The sequence below is a fragment of the Cervus elaphus genome, chromosome 26 (assembly GCF_910594005.1).
Source record: "Cervus elaphus chromosome 26, mCerEla1.1, whole genome shotgun sequence".
NCBI classification, from domain to species: Eukaryota; Metazoa; Chordata; class Mammalia; order Artiodactyla; family Cervidae; genus Cervus; species Cervus elaphus.
In genome coordinates, this window is record NC_057840.1 from 27,514,991 (window position 1) to 27,542,652 (window position 27,662).

Below are 27,662 nucleotides of genomic sequence, written 5' to 3' on the forward strand. Positions count from 1 at the left end.
TGCTGGAGTGTGTCACCAAGCTTCCTGCCCCACGAGAGCAGAGAATGAGCGGGTGAGGCCAGCAGGGCCCGGGGCAGCCTCTCCCTGGCCCAGAATCATGTGAGGAAAGCAGAAACTTTCCAGGCACCCAGAGCAGCATGTACGGGCCACAGAGAAGACACAGACTCAAGACGGCTGTATGTTCAGGAAGGACTCAGCGGTGACCTCCGAGGGCCTCTGGTGCAGGACCAGTGAGGGCCAGATGGGGTGAAGGCTTTCCCAGGGGAGGCCAGGAGGAGGGCAGATGCAACCCCAGTGCCGCGCTCAGACCCAGGCATGAGGAGCCCTGCCCCAGATCCCCTTGGCTCTCCACTTACCCCTCTGTCACAAGGCAGGGAAATGCTGCCCTCTTTCTAGGGCAGTGCCTCCTGAAAATCCCATTCAAACACAAATGCTTGTGTTTAGAACTGATGAAAATATTCACTGGGATACAGAAACAACACACAGGGATTGGCATTAGGGAACACCCCTAATTCTCTTCTATTTTTAGATTGGAGTGTAAATGCTTTACGGAGAAGGCAATGGCACCCCACTCCAGTACTCTTGCCTGGAAAATCCCATGGATGGAGAAGCCTGGTAGGCTGCAGTCCATGGGGTCGCTAAGAGTCGGACACGACTGAGCGACTTCCCTTTCACTTTTCACTTTCACGCATTGGAGAAGGAAATGGCAACCCACGCCAGTGTTCTTGCCTGAAGAATCCCAGGGATGGCGGAGCCTGGTGGGCTGCCGTCTCTGGGGTCACACAGAGTCGGACACGACTTATGCGAGTTAACATGCATGCTTGTGCAGCAAAGTGAATCAGTTATGCATATGCATGTATCTACTGTTTTAGATTTCCTTCCCACTTAGGTCTCGCTGAGTAGGGTTCCCTGTGCTATACAGTAGCGTCTCATTAGTTATCTATTTTATATACAGTAACGTTTATATGTCGATCCCAATCTCCCAATTCAGCCCTCTTCTCCGTCCCCACTTGATAGCTGTTAAGTTTGTTTTCTACATCTGTGACTATTTCTGCTTTGCAAATAAGTTCATCTGTACCATTTTCCTGGATTCCACATATAATCAATATTATATAATATTTCTCTATCTGACCTCTTTCACTCTGTATGACAGTCTCTACGTCCATCCATGTTGCTGCAAATGGCATTATTTCGCTCCTTTTTATGGCTGAGTAATATTCTACTATATATATATATATATATATATATATATATATATATATATATATATATCTCACATCTTCTTTATCCATTCCTCTGTTGATGGACTTCTAGATTGCTTCCATGTCCTGGCTATTGTGAACAGGGCCACCATGAATATCAGGGGGAACCCCCCGAATTTTCTTCTAAGTGGATCTGGGTGCTGTCTCGGGGGAAGGAAAGTAGGAAAAGCCCTTGACTTGATGATGATGGCGGGGGAGCAGGCCTGGGCTTCCGCCTCGGCACTGGCCTTGGCAGATCCAGCAGACCAGCATGCAGGCTTTCTCCGGAGCCAGCTGCCAACCCATCTAGTGCCGACAGCCTGCACTCCTGGGCAGGTAAGGCTTGGCCCCTGCTCCGGTGCAGGGACCCTGTGCTGGGCCCGCTACAGTAGAACACGGGTCCCTGGGTCTCCCATCCCCCAGGCCGTCAGTAGCGAGAACTCTGTCTGGAGGGACATTTGACTTGGGGCTCTCTTCTTCCAGTCCGCTGGTTTTAGCGGACTTTCTTTGCAAAGACATCATTTAGGGATTGAGGGGAAGAAGTTCTGAAAGGAAGACTATTACATAATGATTTTAAGAATAACATACAGCTTCCTAAAACTGGTCTTTTTTTTCTGTTACATTTTCAATTCAGGTTTTCAGAAGCAAGCCAATTTTAGAATCCTATAGTAAGAACACATTTAGAAGCCTGTATAAGGTGTGACGCATTTGATGCAAAATATAGACGGACAAAGAATGATGTCGCTCAGTAAGAAGTCCAATCAGATGATGGACACTGAAATATACATGAACAAGGGTAAGGATGTCAAGTGACACAGGAAAGACTAATTAGGCGGAAAAAAAAAAGGAGAGTCGGTGATGGGCTTCTGATATTCTAACTTTGTTTGGCTTGAAACGAAAATGGTTTTGTGCTACATTTACTAGATAGAGGGGTTTTATGCCACGTTTACTTGGGGCTGGGGGATATTTTTTTAATCTTTTGATGTGGAACCCTCAGGGCCCAGGACATCTCTGGGGTCATAGCATTCTGTGGTACTGACTGGCTTTTGAGCTTAATTATTTAAATGTTTCCAGACTCAAATGACTGATGAGCCAACATATTTTTAGTTCACAGTTTCACAGAGCAAGCTGTAAGGTGTGCCCAAAGCAGACATCGCAGGGGACCTTGACAAGCAATGCTAACTGTGAAGTTCCACATGTATGTTATTTTGGCATTCACATTTTAAATTACAAGTTTCAAACTTTATCCAGAGTTCAAGGGAACAGAGTCCTGCATAAGGCTTTCATGAAGAGGATCAGGGCTTGTTTTGTTGTTCTTGTTTTTAAAAGGGAGAAAGAATGCTGTTAGAATAAAGAAAAAGAATGTCGCCAGAATGTTCTACTTAATTTAGCCCTCCAAAGATAAACACACTGGTGAATCATTGCAGGCTGATGTTACTATTTTAACATTAATTCTGTATCTCCCACCCCCCCTCCCCCGCCACCCTGTTTCTGAATAGGTGGGTTGTAGGTAGTCTCACTTAGAAGTTTGTTCCTTTCAAATTCCTTGGAAGTTTCCCATGTTCCAACTATTTATGATACAAGTGATGGCTCCTGGGGGTGCTCAAAATACTACTTTAAAGAATTTAAGAGTGTGTTTGAGAATTATCCAGTTTGCAGAGATTCTATAAAGTTAAGAGAGTCTCAGTCAGTTCAGTCACTCAGTCATGTCCCGCTCTTTGCAACGCCATGGACTGCAGCACGCTAGGCTTCCCTGTCCATCACCAACTCCCAGAACTTGCTCAAATTCATGTCCATTGAGTCGGTGATGCCATCCAACCATCTCATCCTCTGTTGTCCCCTTTTCCTCCTATCTTCAATCTTTCCCAGCGTCAGTCTTTTCCAATGAGTCAGTTCTTCACATCAAGAACTTGATGGTGGTGTATTGGAGTTTCAACTTCAGCATCAGACCTTCCAATGAACATTCAGGACTGATTTCCTTTAGGGTTGACTGGTTTGATCTCCTTGCAGTCCAAGGGACTCTCAAGAGACTTCTCCAACACCACAGTTTAAAAGCATCAATTCTTTGGTGTTCAGCTTTCTTTATAGTCCAACTCTCACATCCATACATGACTACTGGAAAAACTACAGCTTTGACTAGATGAACTTTTGTTGACAAAGTAATGTCTCTGCTTTTTAAAATGCTGTCTAGGTTGGTCATAGCTTTTCTTCCAGGGAGCAAGGGTCTTTTAATTTTGTGGCTGCAGCCACCATCTTCAGTGATTTTGGAGCCCAGAGAAATAAAGTCTCTCACTGTTTCCATTGTTTCCCCATCTATTTGCCATGAAGTGATGGGATCGGATACCATGATCTTTGTTTTTTGCATGTTGAGTTTTAAACCAACTTTTTCACTCTCCTCTTTCACTTTCATTAAGAGGCTCTTTAGCTCTTCTTTGCTTTCTGCCATAAGGGTGGTGTCATCTGCATATCTGAGGTTATTAATATTTCTCCCAGCAATCTTGATTCCAGCTTGTGCTTCATCCAGCACTGCATTTTGCATGACGTACTCTGCATATAAGTTAAATAAGCAGGGTGACAATATACAGCCTTGATGTACCCCTTTCCTGATTTGGAACCAGTCTGTTGTTCCATGTCTGGTTCTAACTGTTGGTTCTTGACCTGCATACAGGTTTCTCAGGAGGCAGGTAAGGTGATCTGGTATTCCCATCTCTTTCAGAATTTCCCACAGTTTGTTGTGATCCACACAGTCAAAGGTTTTGGCATATTCAATAAAGCAGAAGTAGTAAGAGAGTCTACTCATCATCAAACTTAACTAATTTACTTTGAACCCAGGTCTCCTGAGTCGCAATGGGGACTTTGCAGTCATGATTAAGTTAAGGATCTTGAGTTGAGGAAATTATCCTGGTTTATTCAGTTGAGCTCAGTGTAATCACAAGGATCCTCATAATAGGGAGGCAAAAAGATCAGGCGTGGAGAAGGCAACGGGACAGCAGAAATAAAGATTAGAGTGATAACAGCCACAAGCCAAGGAAGAGGCAAGGAGTGCTTTCTCCCCTGGAGCCTCCAGAAGGCCAGTCAAGTCATCACTTTAATTTCAGCCACATAAAACCTCGTTTCACCCTTCTGACCCCTGGAAATGTATGTATAAATTTAGGTTGTTATAAGCCACTAAATTTGTGGTGATTTATTACAGTGGCAACAGGAAGCTAATACAGACAAAAAGACAATGGAGAGAGCAAGTTGGAAACAGCACCATGAATCAGGTAGAGCAGGCAGTCATAGGATGGCTAATTTCTTTTCTAAGAACAACCGCATGGGCTCCTCGTCTTGGCCCATTTCCCTGCTGCTCTTTCAGAACCTGGTTAAACCCTGATTGTTATCCAGTGCCTTTCCTTGTCTTGCTTTTTTTTAATCTGATGGCTCCCAGAAACTTTGCTAAGTAACTTGAAGGAATCACTCGGCCTTCCAGACCTCAAAGATTGCAGCTAGATGTTTCCTGGGGTCCTAATGAGTCCTTCTAGAACTGTTTAGATGGCTGGTGTTTCTCACTATTCTCTGCGTCAAGTTTAGTGGGTTAAGTAGTAAGCACATGAGACTAGTCCCTAGTAATTAAACTTAGATGGGATCTTATCCCTCACTCCCTTAGAAGAATCATGTTAGTGGGGAGAGTCAGAGAACTTAGTCCCCAGATCAATCAGCCAGGCATTTATTGTTACCGCCTTGTATATTCAGCACTTTGCTCTAGGTGTCCTGGGTTGATATGAAAAACTCAGGTCATCTGCTGCTCTCCTTAATGAGGGCCTGGATGAGAAGATAGAAGGAGCATAGAGAAAAAGAATCATTGCCCCAATTGATCTGAAGACTAAGTATGTATCAGTACTTACCAACTCTTTACTAATAGATGCCAAAGTGTACTTTTGAAGGAGGTGACCTCATTTTTGTTGGGCTCTTTAAAGAGATCAGGCAGAATTTGATGACTGAGTGAAAAAAAGTGACCAGTGCTTTTGAGGCATGGTGGGATTCGCCTGTTAGTGAAATGAATGTGCCTGGACCACAGTATTTATTTCTACCCATCACTTATCTAGTCACGTATTCATTCTAAAGATAATTGCGCATTAGTACTGTTTTTTCAGAGCTATGAGGAAGAATGACCAGATCCATCCTTTCGTGGACTGTGTCTTGCAGTAGATGTAATCAGAACATGTTTAATAAGGAATTATGCAAGTTAAGAAGCACCTTATCACTCAAGAAATGTTAGCCATTTAATTTAAGTCATGTAGAGCCCAAAGCACTTTGTTGCATGAATCCCAGAGAGGTATCCCATGAAGGAACACTTTTTGGTTGCAAAGTGATGTTTCTTGTGCCAGCCTGTAGGAATAGCTCATTTATATCCAGCCTAAAACATATCCACGTCTCCAAGCTGTACAAGTAGCTGAAATATCCCACCTTTTCTTTACAAAACTATGGTTCAGGAAAGGATTTGAGAGGTCATGAATCCATTCTGCTGGCTTAGACACAGATGCTTTCAAGAGGCAGGTCACAAAGGTGTGTGCAGGTCAGTGTAAGACAATAGGGAGTGGTGGGGACTTTGGCAAACTGAGACCATGTGACTTATCTTAGATTCTGGGGTTTGATCTGGCCAAAGCATCATGTTAGCGGGCCAGATTTGATTAGACTTGATAGCCCTTGGTTGCTCATCCAGGAAAACAGTAGTCTGACCCTTTCTGCAAGCCTGACAAAGACAATCATCTCTGTCAGTTTGGGTGGCAGGCTGCCTCCAGTCAGCCACCTGCCAGCACCTGCCAGCCATCTGTTAGTTGAAGGGAACTTGCTCTCTAGTTGAAGGGGGCACTCATCATGCTTTCAGCTAAGTGGTGAATTGTGGGCAGAACTTGAGGCTGTATACTGCTGGAGCAGATTCTGAGTCAGTTCTTCCTCTTGTTTGCTTGTTTTTGTAACAGTCAACTCATCCACAAGCATTGGTAACTGCCCTTTAAGCCACACTTTTGGCTGATGGATGGAGTCAGGAGCTGCCTTTTGCCAACTGCTCAGTACCGATCAGACAGTTGCCTTCCTCTACATTCCAATGACCTGGTTGTTTTGCAGCCGATTCAGTGATTTTTTTTGAGAATTGGCCATAATAAAGTAGGTGGAAAGTTCCTGAAAACTATTTTTAAAAATCCTTAAAGTGATAAATACATCGATCTGGATAATGGTAAGCATATATCATTCTGCTATAACTTAATAGATTTATAAGATAGTCTCCCTTCAGAAATAATTTTTAAATGCAGCTCTCTCCTGGAATTTAGAAGGAGGGCTCATATGTCTCTTTTCAGGCAGAAATTCTACCATGCTTATTTTCATATCAACACTGTTGAGTATTATTGAAGACTAAGAGATTTCTTTTTTTTGTGAGGCATGAAAGATTAGCTTTAAACATTTTATTAGTCAAATTGAGACATAAACCGGCAGCCTTAAAAGAAATTTTTCATAGACAACACACTTATGGTTACCAAACGTGAAATGGGAAAGGGAGGGATAAATTAGGAGTATGAGATTAACTGATATATACCACTATATATAAAATAGGTAACCAACAAGGACCTATTGCATAGCACGTGGAACTATATCCAGTATCTTTACTTACAATGAATTAAAAATGAATTAAGTAAAATATTAGTCTAAGCAAGCCAAATAGTATTATATTTTGTATGGTAATCTGCAAAAGTAGAGTGCCACAAGTTTCATGTGCTCCTAGGTTGTTGGGGAAAGTTTTATATAGACAAGGTGAGAAGGATATAATTCCTTGAATGAAGAAAGAAAAGTGATCCAGTGAGTGAAAGGAAAGTAAAGACATCTGGGAGATCAGTGACCAGCAGAGAGAAAAGGATATATAGATTTCTTGCATGGTAACAGCAGCAGGATATCAAACACAACAACAACAAACAACAATGAAGTCAAAAAACGAACAAAGAGAAGAATTAGGAATAGCACACAGAATTTGCATGGGCGGAGTCCGTGCTGCAGATGCCTGACAAGCAGGGTGCGATAGTAATCTAAGTCAGAACAAAATTAGCATGTTTTCTCAATGTATGTGTGCTTGGTAATTGAGAAGTTACGTTCGTTGCCCGGTGGCTCAGATGGTAAAGAATATGCCTGAAGTGCAGACGACCCAGATTCGATCACTGCCTGGGTCAGGAAAATTCCCTGGAGGAGGAAATGGCAGCCCACTCCCCAGTATTCTTGCCTGGTGAACTCCGTAGATGGGCTACAGTCCATGAGGTCGCAAAGAGCTGAACAAGACCGAGTGACTAACACACACCTTTTTTTTTGCCTTCTATACTAATCCTGATATATCATGTATCTTATGTAGCATAAAAACACAGCATTTTAAAGGCCAGAATCAAGGTGAAATCACCGATATTTCAGAAATAATAAAAATTTATTAATAAAGCAAAAGTCTTATGGACAAAATTATTTATTTTCAATGAAGGCAATGATTGAGTGTGGATCATTTTTTTAAAAATCTTGGTTTAATACTTCAAGAAATTAGCAAGTCCATTATTTGATTCTCAATGAGTTTGTTGTGATTCCTGGCTTTAACAGCAATCAGAGTTGAAAAGATATCTGAGTTGAAAACGTGCATCATTGACTGAGCTTGTTAAATCATGATTCAGTCCCATCAACTTTTCATGCGGAGATCTTGGTTGAAATTCAGCTAGTAAATGACTTTCTCCCCTGTTGTCATTGGTTATTCTTGAAAGCTAATCAGTATGTGTTGCACAATTATATGTTAGCAAATGAGTTAAAAATCCACTAAAATTCTTCATTTGAAGGCTTTTAAAACCAAATTATGGATTTGATTTCCTAAATTTGCATCAACTTTATATAGAACTACTTATAGTATGTTTCAAGTCTGACATACAGAAAAGTGAAAGTGCCAAGAAAATCTGTATATTAAATATCATTATAGCTTTATAGTTTATCTTTTATACAAAAAACAATGTTAATAGACATTTTAGTATTTTCTTCCTTCAAAACAGTGGGACCACTTTGTACCTCCCCAGTGTGCAATTCAGTTGATTTTAGAGATTTGAGCTAAGTAACCAAACTATTTCTGTTCTTTTAGTGGTTTTTCCTAATTTTTACAAAACATATATAACTACAAATTTATCTACCAATTTAAAATTTAAATCTAAAGTTATTCACTGTTTCTCTTTTCTTTTCACACTTTAAGGTCTCATGGAACATCTCCCCTTATTTTGTTACGTTCATCCTGTTTGACTTCTGTTTTGCAGATGTTTTGTGAATTATAAAATTACTGTTTCATAATCAATAGTTATTAAAAATGGAAATACATGTTATTGGTTTATTACTCGTTATTTTTTTTATCCTGTTCCTTCTCTCTGGGTTGACTTTTCATCTCACTAAATTGCATCCTTTTAGTAATTTTTAGTTTCTGTGTCTGTATCTAGGAATGTATCAATGTTTTAGTCATGAGCAGTAGTAAAGCTGGGTGTACAATTCAACGTTGACATTTATTTTCTTTCAGCCTCTTGTCTTCTGGCATCTGCCATTGATGATAAGAAGTCTCTGTTGGTCTGAGTGTCATGACTCTCTTTCATTTCCAAGATTTCCTGTAAGTTATTTTCCATATCCATCTATTATTGTCCCATAGCCACCTGTTTTCTTTTCCTATTTGTTTTTGATAGAGGTCATCCCTTCACTGTCACTTTGATAAACAGGGTCATTAAAAAAATCTTTATGAGACTTCCATGGCATTGATATTATTAATATTGAAATCATATTTTATTGGTTATTTTATTTACTTGCTTTGTCAAATTTTGGATTTTTGGAATTCCAAATATTTGGAATTCAGCTTGTGCATTCGAGTGGAAGGTCTTTTTTAAAAATTATTTGCCTCATTGGTTTTGGTTTCAACTCTTTCCCTCTCTAATAGTGTTATGATGTGAAGTTGCCTCCACCTTGTTCCTCTGGTCCTCCAGTCTAGAGTCAGCACTTCCTAATGACTGGGGGCTCCTGCTCTATTTAGAGGGGATATTGCAGATCTCATATTGTGGGAGACAGCATGAAGCTTATTTTGTTCTTGCTTGTGAGGGTTTATCCTCTCTCCACCCACCCAAGCTTTATAAAGTCTTGGCTTCTGGAAATAAGTCAACAGCCATTTTTAAACTTTCTTTCTTGAGTCAAGGAGCCCCTTTCAAGCAGAGCCTGACTCTGACCCCTCCTTTCTTAAGTGGAGCTCTTTTTGATCCATCACCACAAAGGAGCCAAGCGCCTGGCCTCCGGCCCCTGCTTTTGCCTCTTGAGCACAGCACGGCTCAGCGGAAGCTCAGTCAGTGCTTTGAGCTTTCCACTCCTTTCTAATTCATGGAAGTGGTTATGTAGCTTCTCCAGCCCAGCTGTGACTTACCTATTTAATGTTTGTCACATTACTATGTCTTTGGTGTTCTGGACTAAAAGTCCAAACCTGTCAGAAGACTATCTGGTGGTTATAGCTCATCAGCCTTGAATATTCATTGGATGGACTAATGCTGAAGCCGAAGCTCCAATCCTTTGGCTACCTGATGTGAAGAGCTGACTCGTTGGAAAAGACTCAATGCTGGGAAAGATTGATGGCAGCAGGAGAAGGGGGCAACAGAGAATGAGATGACTGAATGGCATCACCGACTCAATGGACATGAGTTTGAGCAAACTCCAGGGGGCAGTGAAGGATAGGAAGACTGGCGTGCTGCAGTCCATGGGGTTGCAGAGTCAGACATGACTTAGCAACTGAATAACAACAGCTATTGCTCATCAAGGTCTAGATGCCAGCTGAAGTTCTAAGTTTGTTGAAAAGTTCCCTGTCCTCTGCATTTAGATGTTATTAAAGTTTGTGTGAATGGAAGTCATAATCTAAGGATCGTGTATAATGAAGGAAAAGCGAAAGGTAACAAGTCATTCAGAAGACCCCTCCCCACACCCTCACCTTACAATAGAGGAGAAATCTCTAAAGGAGGATGGTTAGGAATAATAAAAAACATACGTGTGTCAAGTAAATATTGTCCTAAAATCCAGATAATGTAACATTAGATAAATGTCTAGTGTTTTTCTGCCCAAATCTTCCTGGAAATAATATCTGTTACAGAACTTCATCCTATGAACTTTTTTTTTTTTAATAGTTCAGGGATTGGGTTTAGTACTTAGGAGAGTTATAATTCCAAGCACTTTATTCATCAAAACTATCTGTGTCCCACAGCTGTTCTTGTCAGAGCAGTGGCAAGAATCTTTTCAGAACAGATTTCCAGTAGGGACTGGAAGCAAGCTTGACTGTTTCCTAATTGGTAGTTGATATTTCAGTACTTCTTTCTTTGGATGAATCAAGAGATGACAGACTGACCACGGTGTCCCAGAGATCTGCTGAGCCAAGCAGCATTACGACCTGGGAAATTTCTTCTCTAATTCTTCTGTTCTAAGGAACAAAGTTTAACATTTTAGAGAAGGATCCCAATTAGTCCTGAAAGCCAAAGCATATTTGAAGCCTATAGTTCTGGAGTTATTACACCTCCTGGAAAAGACTTTCTGCTTCTAGTTCTGCACTGTCTTTATTTGAACAGCTCTTGGTACACCTGGGCTCACATTCCAGTCAGAAGAAGTAGAGTGTGGTTGACACCATTTCTTCCCTATGTCCCCAACACATGAAAGCACCTGCTGGGAAAGTTGAGAAATAATATGAAACAATATGAAAGGTACAAACTTTCAGTTATAAGATAAGTAAGTCCTGGGAGGTAAAGTACAATCTTTGACTATAATTAACCTGGCTGTGTGGTGTATTTGAAAGTTGTAAGAGAGTGGATCACAAGTTCTTATCACAGGAAAAAAACCATTTTTTTTCTTTTGTATCTATATGAGATTATGGGTGTTAAACTTATTGTGATAATCCTTTTGCAATATGTGTAGGTCATTATTCTGTGGGCTTCCCTGGGGGCTCAGATGGTAAAGAACCTGCCTGCAATGCGGGAGACCTGGGTCCGATCTCTGAGTTAGGAAGATCCCCTGGAGGAGGGCAAGGCAACGCACTCCAGTATTCTTGCCTGGAGAATCCACATGGACAGAGGAGCCTGGTGGGCTACAGTTCATGGGGTGTTGCAAAGAGTTGGACATGACTGAGCGAATAAGCACAGTGTAGCATTATGCTGTACATCGTAAACTAAGTGCTTTATCAATGATATCTCAATAAAACTGGGTGACAGGTGAAGAAATAATTTCAAATAAAGAGAACTTCTCTGGCAAGCCAAGACAGCTTTGAAATGGAAACAGAGAGATGCTAATAGAGTTTTGTCTGGTTTTAAAACAATTGTATTTATTTATTTTTGGCTGTGCTGGGCCTCTGTTGCTGGACAGGCTTTTCTCTAGTTGTGGTATGCAGGCTTCTCTTTGTGGCGGCTTTTCCTGCTATGGAGCTCTGACTCTGCACCAGCTCAGAGCGGTGGCACATGGACTTCATTGTTCCATGGCTTGTGGGATCTTCCCAGGCCAGGGACTGAACTCATGTCTCCAGCATCGGCAGGTGGATTCTTTACCACTGAGCCACCAGGGAAGCTTGTTCTGTTTTCTTGCCAAAGATGTGATACTAGCCAGGTGATCACCAGGTGCTTGGCAATACATTTGAAGGTGCTGGACACCATTGGTGGCCTTGCTCCTGCTACCTCGGCTGTCCAGGCCTGGGTCACAAACACCTCCCAACCCATCTCAGGCAAACAGTTCTTAGAAAACCCTGCGGGTAGGCTATAACCTTCTTTCTGCAAGTGGGAGAGCAAGGACGGTGGGGTTTGTTGTTGGTTTTTTTTTTTTTGGATGCAGGTACTCCAGATTACCATTGGCCTCAAACAAATGAGTCTGATGCTAAGAAAGCTGAGGAATAGAGACAATGGGACAGTTAATAAAAACAGGAACTAAATCTATCTTAAAACCTGATGTATAGCGTTACTCCTTTTGATGCTGCTACTATGCCATACAGTATCTTCAGGACCATTAGAAAGGGCCTGCTTTGTATTCGGGCGTTTCCCAACTAGAGCATATTATTTGTGGGTCTGAATTAAATGAGTGGAGTGACTGGGTTCTCTCTGGAGCTTGAGGAAAACGTTCCATTCACCGTGCTTTTCCATTGTTATGCTGGCATCTTCTGATTCTGGGTCAGGGAAGTTGTGTACTGATGGCAAGAGCAGGGATACCTGAAGCTGATGAGTCGTTAGCAATTGGTGCAGTTTTTAAATGGCCTGATTGGTTTTTTTGTTTTGTTTGTTTTCGGTTTTAATTTTTTATTTTATATTGGCGTATAGCTGGTTAACAATATCATGATAGTTTCAGGTGGATAGCAAAGAGACTCAGCCATATGTACACATGTATTCCCCCAGACTTCCCTATTGGCCTGATTCTTAATAGTCACGCAATGTTAGTTTCATTATTTCTTGACATCTTTCTATGTTGCTTGTCCCTTGTTTATCTCTTATGACATCAGTAGTTAGAGAGGATCAAGCACTTAGCAGGTGAGGGAGGGAGATTGTGAGCTCCTAAATAAGGAAGATGATCCTGGAGTAAAATAGTAGAAAAGGTTATTTTCTACTATTTTAAATTGCAAAAATGTAGTGAAGGACCATAGTTCCTCATCTGAAACCCTTGGAATCAGGTGTGTTTCTGAATTCAAAATTTTTACATTTTAAAAAGGTAGGAGAATGAATATAACGTATGTTATATATTATATATCATCCCCAGCAGAGTCTGGACAGATTGCCATACCTGTAACATTAAATTTTCTGAAGCAAAATATGTTATTCACTCTAAGTGGGGTTTGTGAAGTTTTTAAATAGACCAGTCAGTTGTGACCCCAAATGCATTTTGGAGCCAAACTTTAAAAAAAATTAAGATTTTCAGAGCTTTCTGGACTTTATCATTGTGTATAAGAGATTGTGGGATCTTATGTAAACCACATTATAAGCTAAACAGAGTTTAATAGTCTGTTCTTGGAACCTAATCAGTGTTTACAAGAAAAAGTGTTTTTCAAATAACCAACAAAACAAACTTTAAAAAAAATTTATTTTTCGATGAAGTACAGTTGAGTTATCGTGTTGTGCTAGTGTTGGGTATATAGCAAAGTGATTAGGTTGTACATACTTATATGTTTATACATTGTTGTTGTTTGGTTCCTAAGTTGTCTCCCACTCCTTTGTGACCCCATGGACTGCAGCCCTCCAGGTTTCTCTGTCCATGCAAGAATGCCCAGGCAAGAATACAGGAGTGGGTTGCCATTTCCTGCCCCAGGGGATATTCCCGATCAAGGGATTGAACCCACATCTTTTGCATTGCAGGCAGCTTCTTTACCACTGGGCCACCAGGGAAGCCTGAGAGTTAATATGAATATATTCCTATCAGTTAGCATACATGACGAATAGATGACACTTCTGAGCTATTCCTTACCAAAATCTCAAACTTCGTAATATACCTTCTCTCTCATTTAGCTTTTGTATTTCCCTAACTCTTCTTCTTTTTTTAATGGTTAGTTTGCCCTAGATTTTCTACAGACAACACTCATTCTGGATAGTTGACAGTCTTAATCAGGGCAGGTAGATGAGTTATGGAAGCCACAGTGATTTGAGTCTTCTGGGATCAAAGCAATTTTCAAAAACATATGAAGAATGGTTTTCTGAAATTAATCTAGTGATATATCCTCCAATTAGTGTGACAGAATTAAAATAAAGGGGATAAAAATCTCAGGGCAAAATCACTGAGAAATGCAGCTTTTCTTTGAGGCAAATATATGTTCTATCACAAATGAAGTATATCGCCTAAACAGTACAGAAACCTCAAATCTATAAGTAAGTTTGGTGACATTAAAAACAAAAATACTTAGAAACTGTGGAAATAGAAGCCCAGATTGTAAATAATTTGCAGCTTGTTTGTTGCTAGGAATTCTAGTGGCATCAAGAAATACTAAATAAATGAATTGCTTTTTAAAATTTAACAATACCGGGGGTTTGATAACACTCCAACTGCTTTTTGAAGACTTGTGAAAATAAAAAACCTGTAGAGCCTTACTATACTATGGAGTCATTGTTTCATAGGTTAAATGAGGCCATTCTAGTTTTTTCCTATAGCTGAGAAAATACAGTAAACAGAATTGTGCTCTCCCCAGATTCTAATATAACAGCCGCAGGGCATGGCCGTGATTGCTTCAACACTCCGTCCGTTTTAGGCCTTGACCCTGGAGGAAGCAGTGCCGTGCCTGGTGGCTTTGAGGGTCATCTTTATGTAGCCAAATTAAAGAAAAGGAATGAGATGGACTTTCTTGTGTTAGTAACTGCATTTTTCTTGATCATCAAATTTCTATTACTTTGATGGCTACAGATTGTAACAGACTGTAGGATTCCCCTGGCATCTTTTGACAATTATTTCTTCTGTTGTTAGTGACATTTAGGGAGATCCCTTTGAATTTCTCTGTTAACACAGGTGGGCAGAAATTCTGACCGGAAATAGGAACACGAAAACATAACCAAGATGAAATGAAAATACTTACCTTATTAGCACGTATGCAGAGCAGAAGTATTACAGATAGCCTTTATTTTAGAATGCTGGATCTGCTGTTCCTTGCCCACCCCCAACAGCAACAATAACCGAAAATAAACTTTAAAATTCTAAATGGAAAAGTTGCCCAGTCATCCAGTGATGTCAGTGATAAAGGCTGGACCATGTTTAGAGTAGTCCCCCACGAAGGATAATTTATTGCATTTTTTTTAAAGATTTCTTTTTACCTTTTAATTATCTGTGCCCCTTCCTATTCACGTTTGCTTTAGCATCTTTTGGAAAAGCACTGTGCTCTGCGTAGCATGTACACTGCTTTTCAGAAATGTGCAATACACTCCACATTGCAGTGATTTTTTTTTTTTTCCCTCCCTTGCTTGGAACAGAGGTGAAAACCCCAGTGGATTCAAGTCCCTACTTGATAGGCTGGGTCGCTCTTAATCAGCCCGTAATGGAGCTAATGGCTGTTTGTCATCCTTGGAGATATAAATTTCCTGGCGGTGTCTCCAGCAGACAGTGCATGAAGTGTGGTCTGTGTGCCAGCAAGGACTGATCAGCAGCAGAAGGGCAGGGTGCTTCGTTAGCCAGGAGCGGAGCCGGGCTTCCTAGCTGCCAGGCTCCAGAGCTCGTCCCGCCTGAGACATGGACAATGCCGGTAGGTAAAGCAAGCATGTCCTTCTTCACAGCCTCTGGGGCTCGTTTGCTGTCTCCATCCTTTGCTGAGGAAGGTTTGCCTATTTGGGGGTCTTATTCTGCCCTGAAAGGTTCAAGACCGGGACCTATACAATGCGTTAACCCTGCTGCATTGTCCACAAGGCAATTAGTGTTTGCTTTCAAGTTCAGGAATTGGGAACGCGGATTGTAATTCCACATTCACCTTTTGGAAGACTGCACTGCTATTTCGGCTGCAGGCTTGTGTGCTATTTGATTCTTTTGTGCTCAGAACAGTGGGTGAAAAGGGCATGTAGTGAATGATAAAACTAGTACTAAGGGCAGGAGGTGGGGGCAAAAAAGGTAGATGGTGTTAATGAGCCGAACAAAAATGTTTTTTCACTGTTACAAGATGTAGAGCGTCACAGCAGAAGAATTCTTGTGTCCGATGCTTAGTCTTCATGTTAGATGCAATGTAGGAAATGTCTCAGGATCGTCCGATATTTTGAATTCAGAGTACAAGCATCACGCACCTTTTAATAATGTGTTGGTTTTTAACGTCTTTACTTGACAGCTAGACATGCATGACTTCAGAAGTATTCTAATGCCAATTAAGTGGTTAGCATAAAACTGCTTCTCAGACAGAACTTTTTCTCTTGCCTTTGCTATATTGAACTTTTAGATGATAGACACTATGGGATTACTTCCTATTTCAGGGTTACTGATACTTAAGGCAGAATTCTCCCAACTGTGTTATGGATCCTCTGCCTCCTGAAGGGTATTAGTTCAGTTCCTCTGCTGGTGGCCGTTTTACAGCAACGCCTATAGCTCCTGAGATGCGGTCGGCTCTGCTAAGAGAATAATACACCATGTAAGACACATTGTACACAGTAAGACACCCCCCCATTTTTTTGGAAAACATGTTTGTTTATGAAATGTAGCTGTTTCAGGGCTTGGCGCAGGTATTGCAGACAAGCAGAAATTTTGAAGACAGAGTGTTTTGAGGTCTTTTGTGAAATCACTTACCAGGAGTAAAACTCTGTGACTAAGATAATTTTGTATTTGACATGGAAAGCATGGCAATAAATTGGGACACTACATTATTTGGGATGAACATTGAGGGTTGTGAAAGAAACACATATTAGGGTGTGTGTGCGCGTGTGTGTGTGCGTGTGTGTGCGTGTGTGTGTGTGTGCGTGTGTGTGTGCGCGCGCGCGCCCGTGTGTGTGTGTGTGTGTGTGTGTGTGTGTAGTAGTGGTAGTAATAGTAGTAGTAGCAGTGAGGAAGAGCCTGGGTTGGTGCGTATGCATTCTTCCCCCATCTTGATCATGAAAAAAATTTGCCATAGTGCTTATCGTAAAAGCATATAGATATGATATTCCACGACAAGTCACAATTTCAAGATCAACCAAGAGCTTTTCTAGTTACAGCAGGAGAGTGAGTAAAAAATAAATAAATAAACCAAAATCCCTAATTTAACCTCGTTTAAAACTCCTGCCACCCACAATTAATTATACTGATGTCCTGGCAGAATTATCACTTTAATTCAAGCAAATGTTTTCTTAACTGACTCATATATTTATTTAAAGGCCATTTACGAAAAAGAAAGAAACTACTGTAGCAGACTTTTTGTAGGTTTAAAAATTTGCTAAAGGTTATGATTTACTTTTTGGCTAACCATAGCGTAGGAGGATAAGTGTTGTCACAATTTTATACTTCATTATGGTTTTAAATGCCATTCATAAACTACCTCTGCTCCTGACACGTTTAAGAATATTTATGCACTGTGTCAAGTGGCTTTTAAAGCAGCAATTTCTATATCATTTCAAATTTTAGGTGGAATCTCAGATTTGGATATGTATACCTATGAGTGGAATAACAGGATTTTAAGTAACATTTTTTAAATATTTCAGAAATAACTTCTTTCTTATAATGGTGAACTGGCTGCTACTGATCACTTTTCTTGGTAATTTCACGATGATGTAAGCAGCCTGTCTTATAGGAGGGCAATGTGAACATTCATTTCTCTCTCTCGCACACACACACACCCCCTTTCAATAAATTGTATTGACTATAAGGAAGGCATTTGAGATGGTACTGGTAAGCGGCCAAAAAGAAAAAACCCTCAAAATATCTTTAACATCATACCAAAATACCCAATTAACTTGGAATACTGCAATTTCTCCCATTTAATTTAAACAAGATAATGATGTTGTCTGCCTAAATTTTTCCCATCAGAGATGGGTTCAGGCCCTGATTACAGAGGCCAGCAGTTAAGAGCTGAACACCAGTCCTGTCGATTGGACCGTCAGCTCTAAGGAGTCAGGCTTTCTTCCAGAAAGGCTTTTTCTGTGTTGGGATTTGGATAATTGTTAGAAAAAAAGCGCAACAATTACTACACATGAGCTGAGTGCCTCTGATTTATTCAGATCACACAGAGGCTGCATTAGAGATATTTGTGTGTTTTTTTTTTTCTATAATTAACAAATATGAAAGGATGGCTGCCTGGGACTTCTGGCTCTTTCGATGAATAAATGTTCATTTCAGCAAGTCTGCCAGGGGTGAGTGTGTTCACCCTCTCCTCAGCAGCAAGAACTGACATTCCTACTATCTCTGAGAAGGAGACATCCCTTCCCCATAATTGCTGGCTTATGTATTCCTTTAAAAGCTTTTCCTGGAATAACAATAAAATATTTATCAAACAGTGTATGTGGAATATGTCAGGGCAGCCTTAACAATATCTAACCTTTTCTTCTTTTTTTCCTTTTCATATGACTATCTCTTCATGTAAATTCTGTAACAACTCAGATGGATGGTCGTTTTTATAAAAACAAGCCTGTGATCACATCTTCAGTCCACATTGCTCTGTCCCTGCACTTGTGTTCCTTGGCTTCCTCTCTGCCTGGGCTTCATCAAATGACTGTCATGAATGAATGAATGAGTTGTGGAGAGAGATGCTGAGGCAAAGCTGATTAGTCGTGTGTGATTAACCTCTGAAAAGCAATGGCTTGAAATCTGATTCTGCATTCTGCGGGGGCAGAGTAGTATAAGAAGTTCTGCAGCACGTGTGAACTAATTTTTCCTTGCTTGGAATCGAGATATTTCTGTGACCATGTGTGTCGAAAGAGGCACACTCGTTTGGAGGGCAGGTGGCCGAGAGCCCTAAGCCCTCATCTTACGTCCTGTTCAGTGGCTGAAGGGCTTTGATCCTTGATGTACAGTCCCTGAATGTGAGAGGTTCATAGTCTATGATCTCCTTGCAAAAAAGACTGGAGGGTTGTTTGGGAACCAGATTGAAGGAAGGTTTATAATGGAGCCGTCAAGAGTGTCTGATAATCTGAGATGGACGTTGGTTCTGCCGTCTGCTCTCCCAGTGACCATGAACAAGCTAAATAAATTCTGTGTGCATTGATTTGCTCATCTGTAAGTGCCAATAATAATTGTGTCCATCACATAGGATTGTCATGAAGAAAAATAAGGTAACACATGTAAAGGTTTTGTTAACAATGGCTGGATTACGGCAATGTTGAATGCATGTTGGCTGTTGAAAGAACCATCAGAAAAACTGAAGCAGGGCTGCTTGATGAACAAATAAATGCTCTAGTAGAGCGGCTCTAGCAGCGCAGTGGTGGTGTGGAAAAGCGGCAGTTGTAGCAGAGGCCAGTCGGGTGGCTGTCCCAAGAGTGTGATTGGAAATTGATGTGGGTGGTGCCATGGGGGTGGGATTGAGGGATGGCCTGGGTACAGATCAGTAGAGTGTGATGAGTGGATAGGGCAGGCAGAACTAGAAAATCTCTGAGGATTCTAGTTTTGAGAAACTAAGCCATAGTTCTGTACTGCAGGAACACAAGAGGAATTTTAAGGGAAAAATAATGAGTTCCATCTCGAAATTGTTGGGTTTGAAACACCTCTGTGTGAATCACTAGTCTTAGTAACTGTTTATGATGACTTTTTATTTTTTATTTTTTTTATGATGACTTTTTAATACAATCAAAGGTATATATACACATACACACATTCATAATTCCTTACTAAGCGTGGATTTGAGATAATGCAGGATTATTTGCTTGTTTTTTACTGCCAATTTAAAATCTTTTCTATTTTGCATATGCTTTGTTTAGTTCAGCCTAGTGAACCCGAGAGCAACTAATGCTTTCCTGTTTTTTCTCCACACACCTTGTGGGAGACCCTGTGGTATAGTAGAGAAAAAGGAGATTTTCAAATGCTTCTCGAAAATCTTTTCAACACAGATGGAGATAAGACCAGGCCCAGAGAAACATACCCCTAAGCACTGAAATAATTTAGGTAAAGGCCAGGCTGTTATATAAGAAAATGTAGGCACAAAGACATTTCATTTCTAACTGGTTCAAAACTTCCGTAGGAGAATTTACCTTCACACTCAGCCTGTTATCACTAAGTTCCTGAAGAATGGAAGAAGGTGATGCAGGTTACCTAATGGAGCAAATATTTATGTGAATTAATTTGTTTTAAGATGAATGCTTTCTAGGACATTTGGCTGTTTGAAAACTATCTGGTGCAATTAAAACTTTCCCCTCTAATCCCCTGCTTTAATGATGTCTTGTCTTAGTATTTATAATTCTGTTAACCATGACACTTTTTAGAAATACAATGTTATATACATATATATATCTACATATTATGTATGCATATATTTGCATATATATGATGCAATATATGTGCTTCCCTGGTAGCTCAGCTGGTGAAGAATCCAACTATAAGGCAGGAGGCCCCGGTTCAATTCCTGGGTTGGAAAGATCCCCTGGAGAAGGGTGAGGCTTACCCACTCCAGTATTCTTGGGCTTCCCTGGTGGCTTAGATGGTAAAGAATCTGCCTGCAATGCGGGAGACCTGGGTTTGATCACTGGGTTGGGAACATCCTTTGGAGTAGGGCATGGCAACCCACTCCAGTATTCTTGCCTGGAAAATCCTCATGGACAGAGGAGCTTGGCAGGCTACAGTCCATGGGATCACAAAGAGTCAGACACGACTGAGCGACTAAGCATAGCACAATATAATATGCACTTATATATGTACTTGTGAGTAGATTCTTTGATTATCAACCTTGATGTAGGGGAACAAACAATAAAAAATAGAACATATTTCCTTTTTAATTAAAAAAGAAATTCATTCTTCTTCTCTGAAATGCTCTTGATTTAAGTGTCAGTTGCTCAGTCGTGTCCTACTCTTTGCTACCCCATGAACTGTAGCCCTCCAGGCTCCCCTGTCCATGGAATTTTCCAGGCAAGAATACTGGAGTGGGTGGCCATTCCCTTCTGCAGAGGATCTTCCCAACCCAAGGATTGACGCTGGGTCTTCTGCATTGCAGGCAGATTCTTTACCATCTGATTGAACATTTTATTAGCTATAAAACTTATAGCATTTTCCTTTGAATTTATCATGATTTATGGTGCTATTTAGCATTTCATAGTTTATCAAATAAATATTTCTAAGAGCACCCAGGATTCATATAAAGACTTATTTCTAAGGGAGAGATTAAAATATAAGTAATCTGCTTTTTGGAACATCTGTTTGCAAAATGCCAATATTATTATAGAAATTCCTGTCCTTTAAAACAAAAATGCCAAATGGAAAAATAGATTTGTGTTAAAACATAAAAGTACTCTAAAAGAGTCATTTTAGTAGTTTTTAACTCTAATTGTACAATAACTTTGGCCTCTCAAGAATGAACTGGCAGACTTGGTTTAAGAGTTTCTTGGCAGAAGCAGAACAAAGTCTCTGTTTCTAAAACAAAGTTTTGGGTTTTGTTTTAGTTTTTTGTTTTTCAGATCACTGATATTAGTTCTGAGAGTTTGTTTCCTTTGCAACCACTCATCTTTCCAAAGGCAAAACAAATTCTAATATTTCTATATCTATAAGATAAAACAGGAATTCTCATCAAATGGTTTTCTTGGGTGAAGAAAAGACACAAAGAACCAGCAAGGATACATTTTGGTGGCAGACAGGAGAAATCAATAATCTAACATTTTCTAAATTATATGACATTGCTTATTAATTCCACAGAATATTAATAAAGTCTCACCCCTTCCCCTTCCTGTGCTCACAACCACATGCAGAAACACAGAATTTAGTATTTGGACAGTTTTGGGAATTGCTGAGTTTAACAATGTTAAGCAGATTTTTAAACATGCTAGTAAAATGGACATGTAAATTCTAGCCTGTGCTATTATATATTGTGAATTCCCGAGATGGAATACAAATGGCAGCATTTCTCAGTTGTATTAACTATAGGTTCTCCTGGGGATGCCTAGTTGCAAAGTGTATAACTCAGATTTGAGGGTCACTGTTAAATTTCCTTCATTCTCATTTTTGCTGTCAATTATCTTATTCTTAACTGAATTTTTCTCAACTTCCAGTTTCCCAATATAGAAGTCATTTGAAGGAACTAGCAAACTATTCACTTGTATAAATATCGATGCTTGATTCTTTAGAAATTAAATATTTGAGTCAGCTCTGTCCAGGATTTCTCTTCTTGTTCCTTGTTTCTAGGCTTTGGGGCACTTCTCTGCTCGTTAACATCACTATCAGATGAAATAAGGAAGGAAAGGGAGCTAGGACTCAAACCTATTTTGGAAATGAGTGGGATTCAATTACATCTATGAGATTAGGAGCAATGTGCAGATTTTATTTATCCAAACTAACATTTCACATGAATTATTAAAGATTGATGATGGGGATTTTATATGTAAAAAGTTAATTTCAGAGTTCTGCTTTATAAGTCAGATATCAAGAACATATATAACAAAGGCAAATCCCATTTAACTAAATGTCAAATGTCTTCAAAGGAAGGGAGCTTACTTTTTTTAAATGCCTATTGTGTTGTAGGCACCAACTTAATTATTTTATATAGGTTATATAATTAATTTGAGCTGTGGTGTTAGAGAAGATGCTTGAGAGTCCCTTGGACTGCAAGGAGATCAAACCAGTCAGTCCTAAAGGAAATCAGTCCTGAATATTCATTGGAAGGACTGGTGCTGAAGCTGAAACTCCAATACTTTGGCCACTTGATGTGAAGAACTGACTCTTTGGAAAAGACCCTGATGCTGGGAAAGACTGAAGGCAGGAGGGACAGGGGAGGGCAGAGGATGAGATGGTTGGATGGCATCACTGGCATGTCGATGGACATGAGTTTGAGCAAGCTCTGGGTGTTGGTGATGGACAGGGAGGCCTGGCGTTCTGCAGTCATGGAGTTGCAAGGAGTTGGACACGACTGAGTGACTGAACTGAACTGTTATCATTAATTCTTGCAATCTGGTTGTAAGTAAATGTTATTTTCTCCAAGTTATACATGAGGAAACCAAGACTAAATAAGAGTTCACTCAATAAATAGTTGATTTATAAACCCAAGTCCAACCCTTTTTGACATTAGCAAAATTCATGCTGTCATTTAGCATTATTCATTAGCAGTATGCATGCTGTCATTTTGCTTTGAGAGTGAGAATTCTTCATTTTGTGTCTTCCATAGCATCAAGTACAATACCTGGGATGCAGTATGCACATGATAAATATTTAAAAAATAAGTCAAATGTCATTTAATTGTGTATGTTCAGTGTCCGACTCTTTGTGACCCCATGGCCTGTAGCCCGCCAGGTTTCTCTGTCTATGGAATTCTCCAGGCAAGAATACTGGAGTGGGTTGCCATTTCCTGCTCCAGGGAATCTTCCCAGGGGTTGAACCTAAGTCTTCTGCTTCTCCTGGATTGGCAGGTGGATTCTGCACCACCTGAGAAGCCCCATCATTTAATAAGTGCAGGGCAATTTTTCCAAAAGGAAATTCTTTTTTAAATACCAAGGTCAAAGATGATCTTCTGCCTATACACTTTATTTGGTAAAAGTCAGTGTGTGTGTGTGTGTGTGTGTGTGTATTAATCACTCAGTTGTGTCCAACTCTTGCGACCCCATGGACTGTAGTCCGCCAGGCTCCTCTGTCCATGGAATTCTCCAGGCAAGAATTCTGGAGTGGGTTGCCATTCCCTTTTCCAAAAGTCAGTACATGGGTAAGAAAAAAGATAGTTGAAGTGGTTTTTTTAATAAACATTCAGACAGTTATGACAATTTGTAAAATAGAATGCTCTTTGATAGAGTCCACCAGTGAAATTTGTTAGCACTATGAAAAAGGTATTCAAAATTTTCACTTGAAGAATGTGCTAATATTAGGATCATTAACAGAAATTATGAAAAGTGGCATGAAATAATTTTTAAGTGGTATTTAAATAAAGTGCAGAGACATTATTCTGGACAACTGGGGAATTCAACCCTTTCATTTTCTTTCAGTGAACTAGTGGTTAGAGAGAAGGTCACAGAATAGCCGTGGTTACATCTCTTTTTACACCTGTGCACAACAAGATCTTACATCACATTAATTCTTTTCAAATTCTATACTTCCCTGTGAGCCACTATAAGATTTGAAAAAATGTGCTGGGAAATAAAACTCTCCTTTATTTCAATTTTAATATATATGTCAAGAGAAGCCATAGTTTCAAAGAGACTGGCAGGTTTTCCTACTGTTTGATATAAAGTATCTGCAGCGTTTTGATAAGTAGCTCTGAATAATAGCTTAATAGAAGATAATTCTCTAACATCCAGTTATCTATCTCCCCAAAACTAGTTTGAATTTCCTCACATAAGCCTATTTTTTCCAAATATTTAATCTTCTGATTATATACAGTAACTAAAATTATGTCTCACTACTTTTGGTGCTTTAGAAACATGATTTCCTCTTCTCGTCCTGGATCATTCAGTCCTGGGGCAGTTTTTACACCTTAACAGGTATGAAGTTCAAGCCTTGACATCTGTCGCTATAAGGACCTATCGGACAGTACGTGATTTGCTAATCATTTCTGAAGTACCCTCTGTTCCCCTTGGGCTGTCCTACTCTCTCTTCTGCAGACACAAACACACGGGCATGTTCCCTTTTCTTACCTTTGTTCTCCCCACCTTGAATAGCTGTTCCTCCTCCCATTCAGTCACTCTTTTCGTTTTTGTTTCCTAATTATGGCCCATACCCCTATGGCATGTGGGACCTTAGTTGCCCGACCAGGGATTGAACCCACACCCCACGCATTGGACGGTGAAGTCTTGGCCACTAGACTGCCAGGGAAGTTCCTCTGTTACTCTTATTTCCTTACATCCAGGAAATATTTCCTGGTCACTCACTCTATGCCAGGCCCTGTGACAGTCCATGTGAGTACGAATGAATGAAACAGAGCTTCTCATCATGGGAATTCATTCTAGCAGAGAAAGCAGAAGTTAAGAAGCAATAGATAAAATGCTTGGGTTGGGACGAGTGCTGTGAAGTTCATAAAGGGGCCTCAGGCCTAGCAGGAAAAGCCAAGCAGGCTTGGCTTTTATTCTACCAGTAAGTTTTGGGTAGAGTCTTGGTGAAACAGAGGGAGATAGTGGACAGGGAAGCCTGGCGTGCTGTAGTCAATGGGGTTGCAAAGAGCTAGACACGACTGAGAGACCGAACACCGAACAGCGGTGAGACAGGACTGATTTCAAGGCATAACCCTGGGCAGGACAGACAGGAGACAAGCAAGAAAGGAAACCCCCTAAAAGTGAAATCCGTTGAGAAGGGTCTAGACTGTGGTGTGGCTGTGGGGATGAGGAGAGAGAACCTGAGGAAAACCCAGCTCTTGTTTCAAGGCCCAGCACACATCCCACCTTCAGTGTGTCTTCCCGGCAGGTCTCGAGGCCCTGCCTTTCCTTGGAGCACTAAAAGAACTCACCTCACAATTTTGTACCTCTTGGTAGTCTCTCTGAGATGACCCCCCATTTCAGGCTTTTCTTCCCAGTCTTTAAGCATCTTTAACGGCAGCTGACACATCATGGACATTGTTGTGTCCTCCAAAGAGTTAAAGAATTAGAGTTCTCAACTGCGGCCATCCAGTAGAAGTGCCTGGAGAGCTCATAAAGTATATCCATCGCTGGGCCCCACCTTGGGCAAATTCGATCACATCCCTGGAGTGGAGTCTGGATACTGGGATTTGTTTAAAAGCTCCTCAGGCTATTCTAATGGGCAACCAGATGAGAATGACTGTTACAGACATCTATTCATAGAAATTGCTACCTTGCAGAAGTCCGCAGCCAGCTCTTCACCCCCTTCCCCTCTCTTCCCCTCTTCTTGTTCCTCACCTCCCTCTTTCTTCCTACAAAGAGTAGGCCCGTCTAGCTGAGGATTTGTGCTTGCGAATTATCTGTTTCCGGGTGAACTGTGAGGCTGGCCAGGTGAAGAGGCCTCCTAGGAAGCAGCTGAAAGATAAGGGCAGAAGAGGCAAAGGTCTGCTTCTGGGAGACACAGCAGGGGAGGAGCGCAGCAAGCTGAGTCCTGGCTTTCTATAATCCGTCCTTTGGGAGTGTGTGGACCTGATCAAAGAAGGCGGTGTGGACAGTCTTCCTAATTGGGAAGCTTCTTTCCTTCTCCAGTGTCTCCCTAGGAAATTAAATATTGAGTAACGATTCACCAGAGCAGCCGAAATGTTCTCTGGTGAGACTTTACATGTGAGTTTTAACTATTAAGAGATGTTAAACATCCCTTGTCAAGTTTTATCTAATAGAAAAGGTATATTATTAGACCCCAAAGAGCACAGCTAAGATTTAACCATCCCTAGCTGTGTATCTCCCACTCCAGTACTCTTGCCTGGAAAATCCCATGGACGGAGGAGCCTGGTGGGCTGCAGCCCATGGGGTCGCTAAGAGTCGGACACAACTGAGCGACTTCACTTTCACTTTTCACCTTCATGCATTGGAGAAGGAAATGGCAACCCACTCCAGTGTTCTTGCCTGGAGAATCCCAGGGACGGGGGAGCCTGGTGGGCTGCCGTCTCTGGGGTCACAGAGTCGGACACGACTGAACTGACTTAGCAGCAGCAGCAGCTGTGTATCTGTGCTGAGTGGCTGGGTCAGAGCCACTATTAGACACCTATGCTCTGATTGCAGTATTATGTGACTCACCAGTCACCAGAGGCATCCTGCTTTTTAGTCATAGAGAAATAGGTCCTGTCCACCTGAGTCCCCCCTCCAAACATGCACACACAAACACACCAGAGTGAGTTTCAGATCATTCTGAACTGACCATGACCTTAAATATTAAAGCATGGAGCTGATTCAGTAATTTGCTTCTCTGAGTATTTTGGTTAATAAGTGGTGCTTTTTACACAAAGCTTATTATAGAACTCTTAAGGGAAACAACAAAATTCATTAAAATCATCTCTTATGATATTGGATTTAATTATCTCATATGGTCATGAGGGTCACTTGAAAAAGTATGGCAGAGGGTTTTAAGCTCTGAGTATTTTTTTTTTTTTTTTGGCAAATGAAGCATCTAGTATTGGAGGCTCCAAGGGGCCCCCATCCCGGTTCTGCCTGTGATGTCACCCTGCACCATGTTCCTGATATCCCCCCAACTCACGGCCCCTCGTGCTCCGCCTCCTGCCTCTTCTCCCCACCCGCCTCACTCTCACAGACTGTAGTCTGGCCACCCTGTACTTTTCCACATGCCCCCAAAACACACATCATTAAACATGCTGATCCTTCTGTGTGGAACCCCCATCATGGCCACCCCCTCACCAGTTTGCAAAACCTCCTTGTTGAATAAGTCCCAACCCCATTGTCCCCACCTCTGTGGATCCTTCTGCAATTTCTCAGGATAGAATGAGTTTTCTCTTTTCTCTATTGCCATGAACACTCTCCCCCGCCTTCTCACATGTGCCGGGTATGCTACCATGCTGCTCTGGGTGTCTACCCTTTGGACCAGGCCACACGCGCCAAAAGACAGGGCTGTCTTCTTCATAAGTTAATCCCCAAGTGGAGCGTCTGAAGGAAGATACATGTTCAATAAGAGGGCAAAGGAATAAACTGGCTGAAATAAAGCCTGAGGTGTGTCTTGTATTGTGTGTTCCTACTTACATAGAAACCATGAATTAATTTATGCTGGCAGTTGAGTGATGTAGCCAGTTAGCATTTAAGACAAGCAGTGGGGAGCTCATCAGAATCACTTATGGAATTAAAATCTATCTGCCTACCTGGTCTATCATCTCCGTTTATCTACCTATCTTCCTGTTTATCTATCTATCTGTCTATCTGGGCTTCCCGGGTGGCTCAGCGGTAAAGAATCTGCCTGCAATGCAGGAGTCGCAGGAGACACAGGTTTGAT

The 27,662-nt window shown here is 41.0% G+C and overlaps 1 protein-coding gene across 4 annotated transcripts in view; it reads left to right on the forward strand.

Moving 5' to 3' along the window:
• PHACTR2 (phosphatase and actin regulator 2) overlaps positions 1–27,662 on the forward strand; it is a 291,523-nt gene that overhangs the window by 60,496 nt on the left and 203,365 nt on the right. Inside the window, exon 1 of one of the 4 annotated variants that reach the window (XM_043887983.1) lies at positions 15,340–15,474. The exons of the other annotated variants lie outside the window; for them this stretch is intronic. Coding sequence (XP_043743918.1) covers positions 15,462–15,474 — 13 coding nt within the window. The 5' untranslated portion in view covers positions 15,340–15,461. Of the gene's footprint in view, positions 1–15,339; positions 15,475–27,662 lie in introns of those variants that run through there. 4 annotated transcript variants of the gene reach the window in all.